General features: G+C 36.4%; 1 protein-coding gene across 1 annotated transcript; it reads left to right on the top strand.

Annotated features, from left to right (window-relative positions):
• Positions 1-7,367: 7,367 nt before the first annotated feature.
• LOC308702140 (interferon-induced protein with tetratricopeptide repeats 1-like) lies at positions 7,368-8,885 on the top strand (the record flags this gene model as incomplete). Its single annotated transcript, XM_081384807.1, has 2 exons — positions 7,368-7,372; positions 7,586-8,885. 2 exons carry the CDS (start codon positions 7,368-7,370, stop codon positions 8,883-8,885), a joined length of 1,305 nt encoding a protein of 434 aa, XP_081240933.1.
• Between the last annotated feature and the right edge of the window lie 1,691 nt (positions 8,886-10,576).

The raw sequence follows: 10,576 nt of genomic DNA, 5'->3' as shown, positions 1-10,576 counted from the left end.
GATCCAGTCTGCTTGTCCAGATTCAGACGGCCTTTGAATCTCTCATCATCACCCTCAGATGTAGAGAAGCGTCCATCTGCTTTATTCATCTTAGCTATGAATTCACCACCAAACCACCACTCAGCTGTATCATCTTCTGGTATTTCAGTTTGAGGTTTTAGAGTGACAGAATCTCCCTCCATCACTGACACTGTCACATCAACTTTCTTAACACCAAAAACACCTGGTGGGGGAAAAGATAAATAAAAGATGCTGTTAATTCTTGATCAATCCTGGCATTTTTCTGCAGTGCAGCAAATGTTAGTGAATGTGAGGATATCCTTATGTGAGGATACTGTTTTAAATGTAGCCTACATCCATTTCACACTTACATCAGTGTTGTGTCTCCTGAAAATGAAACATGACGTGACTTGTGATTTCAACATAAAACACAAATTGTAAAAAGTATGTGGCTGAATGTGGAAGATCACATGAAACACTCAAACAAAACACACTAAATAAATAAGTAAATCAAATTAAAAGTACAGCCTGGATGAACTGGATTCAAAAAAATGCAATGAACTTGTTATTGTTAAAATATTAAATGTTTCTTATACTGGAGTAGCATTATTCAGATAATATATATCCATAAAAAATGTTTTATAGTTCTTCACAGATAGGGGAGACCCGAGAGTGTTGTAAATTGGGCTGAGTTCAAACATCATCAGTTTAACTTAGAAACGAAGAACAGTTTAATCACAGTCATACATGAGCAGCAGCATCCTCAGATGACAGAAGAAGTTGTGAGTCACAAAAAAAATATATGGCAATAAAAAACAGGTTTGAGGTAAAAGTAAAATTTCAGGAATTGCTCAAAAATAGATCTGCAAATGTTTTGCAAGTGAAAAAAATAATGCATAACATTAAGGCTAATTTTATCTCCCATCTCATATTTGTTTCCATCACAATCTATTTGTTATATATTTGTTACAAATTGTATTGTTATGAATTCAAAATTTTACCATTTGTTGATTTTTTTTTTTAAATATAATATAATATTTTTCAAAATATTTGATACGAAATAAAGGTGGATTTTGTATTGCATAATATTTAGAAAGGAAAACTTAGCACAATAATTCAAACCAACCGGTTTCAGGATCAGGCAGAAACAACAGCGCTCGATCTACTTTTGAGGCAAATAGTGATAATAATGAGCTTGATGAAGATATGCAAGTTTTCTATTTCTGGTGTAGACTAAATATCTCAAATTAATGACGAAAACGTTTTTTAAGTAGGCTAATCCATATTAATATATGTTTCAGAGACATCTGACTGGATAAATGATAAGAAGTTATTAATGTGCACCTGTTGTTGGTCTATTCCAACGCATTCTCATCCTAGGGCGTCATTTAGGCCTACTGACCCTTTTGACATTTCGTCTACATCCCTTTAGCTTCAATATGACACGCACAGAGCCACACCCATAACCGACCGACAGGAAAGAGACACAGAGGCAATTGTATGCCGATTTAGGCTACTTGTGATTTTTATTTTGTATTCCGCTAAAACAGTAGCCAATATCCATGAGCTTATTGTTGTTGTTGTTGTTATTATTATTATTCACACACACACAAAAAAAGTTGACATAAAAAATAAAGTGTTTTGCAGAATATTACAGGTCGCCGCCCTCTTGTGTTCACTACCAAATAAAGACACACACACGAACAACAAACAAAAATACCCTTATAATAATGGCGTTGTCACTTTCACACACTGATATATCACAACGGCTATTTTGTAGAAAAGTTAAGCCTATAACAGTTGAAAATAAATGTGACTCACCGTCCACGAGCAATAAAGCCCAAAAAAAGTAGGAAAGGTTCATCATACTGATGTTGGTTCTGGCCGCATCCAGAAGGGACACAGAAAGAGATACAGGAATCAGGATTTGATGACTCGTAGCAAACCGAACAGGTCACGCGATTTCTGCGAAAGAATGAGTCACACTATTTCAAAGCGGTCCAAACTGTTGTCCAACGGATAAGAAAGAAAGAAAGCGGTCGCCTCTGCTTTGGTGAGCGTGACTGCAGTTGTGAGGTCAACATCAGTCTGTCACTGATGATGCTGGTCTAAATGCAATGGCTTTGAAAATATTAAAAATGTTGAATTATTTGAAATTTTAACCTAATAAGACATAACAAAACACCAAAAATACACAAAAGTGGTGTCCCACAATAAATTAAGTCACAAGCCATGCTCAGTTTTCTTAAAAATATTTGTTATATTTAGTTTAATACCTTACCATAAACAAGAAAAAATAGTCCTGCTATGGACTGGCCACTTGTTGTTTCCTCTGCCTATGGCCCAAGATGCTGCACAGACCCTAATGTGACCCTATAGGCGGTATGGAGAATTGATGGATGTATGGATGGGTGGGTGGAAGAAAAATAATGCAGAATGTCACAACAAAGTGATTAATCCAATATTTGGCAATTAAATACCAGAATAAAGCAGCGTTTAAATAACTCTAAGAACATTAAAGGTCAGTTTGTCACGGTTCATGAATTCACTGGCTCGCTCTGTGTGTGTGTGGGTGTGGCCGCTGATTATCACTCAGCTTATCAGCGCTTCAGTTCATCATCTGTGGCTATTTATAACCTACTCATTGTCTTTCGTCTAGTGTTTTTCAGATCGTTGGGTTTGTTCCTGTGAGTTTGTCTGTTCCCATGGCCGTTCTTAAGTCTCCTGTGGATTCCTGGTGTGTTCGCGATCGCTCTGCTTATCGTCCCTGTGTTCCTTCATTATCCTGCTGAGGTTTGGATCACCTTTCGCTACACATATCTTCAAGGAGGATCTGGGTTGCCCATTCAGTCCCTGCGCTGCCAAGGCCGACTATTCCAGAAGTCTCATCTAGCCTACATCTGATTTTTTTACAGTGTACATCTGACTCTGTTTCACTACTCTCACTTGTGTTCAGCAATAAATGTGTACATTCACTTGCAATTGAATCTTTTGTTTATTCAAAGGGTAACCGTTTGTGTGAATCAATAATTTCACTACTCTGTTTACAGCTCTGCTAATCTGTTTCCCCAGGTAATGCCAGATCCTCAGCCCTGCTGTGAGACATATCTTATTGACCTGATCTGGCTAAGCCCTGACACATCTATAGGCTACAGCTGAAACAATGAAAATGCCCTTTGTTTTTCACGGGTTATCATAAAAACCCTTTTAATGTTTTGCTCATCTGATTGGTGGAGCACATTTTCAGTCGCTATTATGTTGACAAATGTGTCCACTAGATGTCGCTGTGTCTATAGTAGCCTTTTATTAGTTTACCTTGACTAAAATGCCAATTAAGACACAGGGCTAGGGCTATGTCTGACCTTTCTCTTAATACATCCATGGTCTGGCCTGGCAGGGTTTACATGGGCAGGGTTTATTTTTTGTGTGCATAGTTTTAGAGGGATCTATTTATTGTTGTTAATGATATGTTAAATGTTCTACCATTATATATATATATTACTGCCATATATTACTACTAAAGCCTGCTTGACCAAATAGTTAAATTGTCATTTAGTTATAAAGGTAGTCATGCTAAGATAATACATATTAAACTTTTAGAAGAATAAATATATAATAATTAACTTATCATATTATGTTATTACATTATATATTTATATCTGTATGATTTTTCACTATTTCTGAGATGTAAATATCATTATCAATAATTTATGTTTGGGGTTAAAAAGGATTCTAAGCATTTATTCCATGATTTATCCAAACATATGAGGTCAAACAACTACACTTAACCACTATAAAGCTGCTTTACAAACCTTCAACTTCATGTACTGTCTTTTCTTTCTTCTTGCTGGCTCTCTTAATATTTATTTTGTTAGCATACTGCATGTAGCATTCTCTATGGTAGCCAACATGAATTGTCACATCTGGAATGTGGCCTTCTGTGATTTCATATTTTTCCACAGTTTTGTTTTATTAAATATGAAGTGGAACAGGGAACACATCAAATTGTCTTGTGTCTGCATTTTTTAAGTGATTCTCAATTGTAGCGGGTATGGGGTGGAATATAGGCTACTATTTAATATGAATGACGTGCATCAAAATCTTTTGTTTATTTGTGTTAATCTTAGCACTTCATTATAACCAGTATTATGACTGATATTTGCCGAATTGCTTTGTTCCTTTTTTGTAAGTTTTGGACAAAAGCTTCTTCTAAATATGTAGCCTAAAATGTAGGCATAATTAATAATAATACTAATTATTATTATTATTATTATTATTATTTGAGTTTATAACTATAAATGAGTTAACTTAGTAATACAGTAATATATTTTTCATAAAATAATTTATTAATGCTTTATTTATAGGCTATAAACTAACCTTTTACAGTTTTGGATAAAATAGGCCTACATTTTTTGCATAATTTTTGCTTAAAAATAAAGCATTCATAAATTATTTCATGATAATTTTATTCTTTTTACAGTCTTATTACTGTCTTAAGTGAACTTATTTATAGTTATAAACTCAAATAATAATAGGCTAATAATAATTATTAGTATTAGTATTATTATTATATTTAGGCTACATATTTAGAAGACGCTTTTGTCCGAAACTTACAAAAAAAGGAACAAAGCAATTTGACAAATTTCAGTCATAATACAGGTTAGACAATAATAATAAAGTGCTAATATTATCACAAATAAACAAAATATTTTAATGCACGTCAGTCATATACCTGCTACAATTGCGAATCACTTTAAACATGCAGACACAAGACAATTTGATGTGTTCCACTTAATATTCAATAAAACAATATAAAATATGATTCGGTAACAACGGTCTCCTGGTGTAAAATGAGGGCGAGCCACAAATCCGTGAGTACAGTTTACAAACCCGTGGGAACGGATTGCGAAAGTGTGGGCACGGTTTATGAATTTGTGGGTAGATTGCAAAAACGGAAGGCACGGTTTACAAATCTGAGAGCGCGGATTAGAAACTCATGGGTACGGTTTATTAACCCGTGGGCACGGTTTATAAACTGAGCGGACGGATTGCAAAACCGTCGTCACGGATTGTTTTTTTTTTCTCCCACAGGTGACTTCCCGGGCTCCGTAATACTCAAAACATACATTTGTGAAATGATAAAACCAGAATTGCCAACAAATTTTATTTGACTACTAATATCATACATAAACGAAGGGTAGGCCTATACTCTATCGATGGAGATCGATCAACAACACGAAAAACGCGTTCGGCCCACCGTCTACATGTGTCTGGTTTGTGGATTTTCATGTGATGCATAAGGTTTGCTTTTAGTGTGAAACTCTTCCCGCATTGATCACGTGTGTGGCTTGCATGTGTGAAACTCTTACTGCACTGATCACGTGTACGGCTTCTCTCCAGTGTGGATTTTCATGTGTCTCTTAAAGGGGACCTATTATGCAAAAATCACTTTTGCATGCTGTTTGGACATAAATGTGTGTTGGCAGTGTGTGTACACAACCACCCAATAGTGATAAAAATCCACTCACTCCTTTTTTATTAATCCCCATAAATCATCAGCAGCAGTGTCTCCCAAAGACCTGTTTTCAGAATGCTGTTTTAGTGACGTCACTACAGCACAGGCCCCGCCCACGAGTGTTGACAGACACTGCCGTTTTAACATAGAGAATCGGGAGAATTCCCGGTTGGGCCACTTCACTTTTGGGCCCGTCGAGGATTTTTTTTTTTTTTCTTCACATTTCAAGGTCACGTTTACATTAGGCTACACACGTTCCACATTCTGACACCGCAGCGCGCAGCCTCTGCATGGGTTGTACCATGTGAGGGAGTTCTCCCCTCCCCTCCTATAGAGTTGGTTGGGTCCATAGCCCGTCTTTTCCAAAACGTTTTCTCAGGTAGGCTACCGCGGCGCCGCTGGCGCCTACCGATAGCTGGGCCGGCCCTACAGTAACGGTACGCGTCAGGGAGGATGGATGGGAGGAAGAGGCCAGGAGGTATGGAAGCTTTGTTTCCGCCACAGAATAAAACATTTTAAAAGATAATTGCGACTTTTTATCTCACAATTGCGAGTTTACATCTCGCAATTCTGACTTTATTTCTCAGACTTGTGAGATATAGAGTCAGAATTGCGTGATATATTTCTCAGAATTGTGAGATATAGAATCAGCATTGCGTGATATAAAGTCGCAATTGTGTGTTATAAAGTCAGAATTGCGAGATATAAAGTCAGAATTGTGTGTTATAAAGTCAGAATTGCGTGATATAAAGTCGCAATTGTGTGTTATAAAGTCAGAATTGCGAGATATAAAGTCAGAATTGCGAGATATAAAGTCAGAATTGTGTGAAATAAAGTCGCAATTGCTTATAGTCAGAACTGCAAGATATAGTCAGAATTGTGAGATATAAAGTCGCAATTGTGTGTTATAAAGTCAGAATTGTGAGATATAGAGTCAGAATTGCGTGATATAAAGTCGCAATTGCTTCTTATAAAGTCAGAATTGCAAGATATAAAGTCAGAACTGCGTGAAATAAAGTCGCAATTGCTTATAGTCAGAACTGCAAGATATAGAGTCAGAATTGTGAGATATAAAGTCAGAATTGTGTGATATAAAGTCGCAATTGCGTGTTATAAAATCAGAATTGCGAAATATAAAGTCAGAATTGTGTGAAATAAAGTCGCAATTGCTTAAAGTCTAAGTGAATTATTATTTAACCTTTAGGCTACATTATTTGTTAACCCATGGTATTAATACAAACTACACAATAGTAAGAGCTGAACTGTTGCTTCATTTATCCCATTTAGAAAAAGTGCTAATTTGGAATTCCACCATGGAAAAAGTGGGCCGGTCTTGGGCCTGAAACTCCCGGGCTGAAAAGTGGCCACACTCCGGCCCTGACTCTACCGAAATTCGTTTATGCAAAATACGTTATAACCATAATTAAACTACTAAACTATACCAGTTCCATCTCTATACAGCACTCTGACTCTGTAGGTCACGCCCAGTTAATAATATTAATGTCAAATTATAAAAAAAAAAATCTCTGGAATATATTATCTAATAATCATCCATAACACTTGAAACCTGCATCTAAAGAGTTTATGCTTGAGAAAGAAGGCAGGCTCTGGACTTTATCACTGTCATTACGTAAACTACACTTCATTGAAGTAAACAACGAAGCCTTAGACAGAATAGAAACTAGAGAAGAATACTTAGCTGACGTGTTTAATGACTGTTCCAGTAGATTAGAAGATGGTTTTATGAGTGTGATCATTATAAATACAGAACAATCTCTCAGCAACTCACACAAAGCTCAAATCAGCATTGCTAGAAGGAACATCTCAAACCAGACCACCTCTAACCATTATTATGGAGTAAGTACTTTTCCAATAAAGATGTGAAAAAAATCTAGTTTAATGTAGGAATTTAAAGTGATTTACCAGACTAAACTCAAGATTGTGTAAAAATGTTGTGGCTTAATTGAAATTGTTGATCATCTGTCATGACATTACGACATATTTGTATGTAAACCAAAACACAGCTTTTGTAACTCTTCATTAATAGATCTTTATTTCTGAATGTGTCAGTAAATCTAGTCTAAAACAACGTCTTGAGAGGCTGGAGTGCCACTTCACCTGGGATCTGGGGCAACATCGAAATCAGCTCCAAGGGATGAAGAGGAAAATGCAGAATGTGGACCAGGAAACATGCACTTGGCCGGTTCACTATTACAACCTGCTGGGCTACATCCATCAGACTCTTGGCTCCAACACAGAGGCAGTGAAGCACCTGCACAAAGCAGAAAGTGTGGTCCAGGAACAGGGAACAGAAGAGGCAGGAGTCCAGCTTCTGGTCAATAAAGCAAACCTGGCTTGGGTCTACTTCCATTTGGCAGAGATGGATAAGAGCAAAGGATATCTAGAAGAGGTGGAGAGGCTTCAGCGAATGCATCCTGCTCCACCTGGATGCACTTTACACCCTGAAGTCAGTGGAGAAAAGGCCTGGACGCTGGTGAAGTTTAACAAGTCCAAGAAGCGGCAGGCGATTGATTACTTTAAGATGGCTCTAAATGCAGAATCAGATAGGAAGGAATGGCACAAAGGACTTGCCATTGCCATGAACACAGCATATATATGGTCTGATTTCACTCCAGAGCTGGACGCTGATATTCTAGAGCAGGTGAAAACCGCATCAGAGATAGACCCAAATGATTTGTTCCTTCAATCCCTCTATATACTAAAAAAGTCTAAGGCGCAGGTCGAAATCAATGATGCGGAGGTACAAAGTTTTCTAGAGAGAACCTTTAGTACCGGAAAATTGGATGGTTTGGGTTTTATTTTTGAATACTTTAGACTAATTTCTTTTGAGAGAGCTATTCAAGAGGGACAAAGGGTTCGGGAAAAGTTCCCCACTTCCACTAAAGTTTTGAAAATCCTGGCAGATATATACAGATGTAAAGTGTACTCCATGAAGGAAGACAGTCAGGAAAGGCAGGCTTGGGCTCAGAAAGGTATTGAGCTCTTTGAGGAGGTTGTCAGAGATTACCCAGATTGTGTCAGAGGAAGGATTTCTCTTGCATCACTACACCGTTACGCACACAACACTGAGAGAGCCGATGAGATTTACCAGCAGCTTCTATCAGAGGAAGATGATCTCCCTCCTCATACCCAACAGTTACTTTACTATAGTTACGCATGCCATCTATATCAGCGTAGACAGTCCAGAGACCAATCAATCGACTATCACATGAAAGCAGCAGCAATCCAAAACATTTCACATGACAGACAGAAGAGCATAATGATTCTTGAAAAAACTGTTAAGAATGGCAGAAACTCTCGCTGTGAGGAGATTTCAAAATTTCTAAAGATTGTTCTCAAAGATGAGTAAATATTCTCTTTATTGCACTTCATTTATGCAACATGAATAGCATAGCATAGCAATAGCTAGAAAAATCACTCAACCTAGATTCAATGTATGAATAGGTGTTAAGCATTAAGTGTAAAGATGTGTCATTGTGTGGTGAATTTTCATGGGGGAAATCCAGTCATTTCAACAAGAATCCATGTGTTCAAAAGAATTTGCAATAGGTTTAATTTGGTCAGATTTCACAATGGGTTCAAGTTGGTCATGTGGATTCACCATGTTGACCAAGAGAAATCTACTTGGTTTGAATGAGACTTCTGTACAAACTGTGCTTCATACATCTCTACACAATTGGAAATAGACTTTTGACTGTGAAATTTCACCAAATGTGACCACAGCTTAAATAAAAGTGGAAATGTATTTGTGTATTGTACAGTACATCATAAGTATGATTTCTTAATATGTTCTACATTTTTTAAGTATTCATTTTTGCATAATATATATACGGCTATTCATATAATACCAATAGCAAGAAACAAGTTTTTTTTTCATAGGTATATTAATGTTGTGGTTACATTTCTCATTAAGAGTATTTTGACAGTAGTATCCCATGTACAATTTTATCTGAAACAATTTATATTTAATAATTCTTTCTTTTTTTCTGTATAGTGTAGTGAAGGTCTTGTTTTAACAACATTTTAAAATGGCATTTTATAGGGGACTTATATTTTATAACAAGGGCAATGACAAATTATCAAAGTGTCACACTTCACCTTTATTCACCCCTTGTATTTATTACACTATGACGTACTAGATAATAGATTCCCCTGTAGGTCTAATTGCCAGAATAATTGTATCAGCTGATAAGGAGTTCTCTCTATCATATGTCTCACTGTAAAACTGTAGCAATTGTCCATCATATTGCCTGTATTAAAAGCACTTGTTAAATGGAACTTGTGACAAATTTATTCAATAAATCTGTGTACTCCTTATGACTTCATTTCCGGTTTCTGTTCATCAAGGAAAGCGTAAACTGACTTTAAATACACACTGAATCTGATGAAGAGAGAAATATCTGCAGAATCAGCTGGAAATAATAAAATGTTTTAAAAACAGTGAAATTATCTTTGTAAACAGCAGCACATATTGAGAGTGAAACTGAATATAAATTTGTTGGTAACACTTTACAATAAGATTGTATTTGTTATCATTAGTTAACTTCATTAGTTGACATAAACTAACAATAAAGCGTTCATTAGTCTTAGTGAATATCAACATTTATTAATACATTATTTAAATCAAAAGTTGTATTAGTTAATATTATTTAATGGAACTGAGCTAGCATGAACTAAATATGAGCAGCTTTATTTTGACTAATGTGGTGGATTTTTCTTACGTACCTTGAACCTAAATACCTGGGGCGTCTCCAATCGACACCCAAGTGTCTACAGTCGACACTTAATAATCTTTATACTCTAGCGCTGCGTCTACAGTCGATGTTGGAGAATTTCCCTTTTCTCGTGTAAAAGTCTGAATGCAGTAATACCAAGCAGAAAATAGGTCACAAGGATAAGAGAATGGAAAAGTACCCAAAAACCTGTAGAAGGGATGCAGGTGTTGGGAGGCACTGGAAGAAAAATGTGTTATATAAGATGTTTTGAGATGTTCTACCAATAGAAGAAGGTCTAGGGGAAGATGTTTTAATTGTGGCAAGG

Source organism: Scardinius erythrophthalmus (genome assembly GCF_964197995.2).
Source record: "Scardinius erythrophthalmus genome assembly, chromosome: 14".
Lineage (NCBI taxonomy): Eukaryota > Metazoa > Chordata > Actinopteri > Cypriniformes > Leuciscidae > Scardinius > Scardinius erythrophthalmus.
This window is presented reverse-complemented; position numbering and strand designations above follow the sequence as displayed.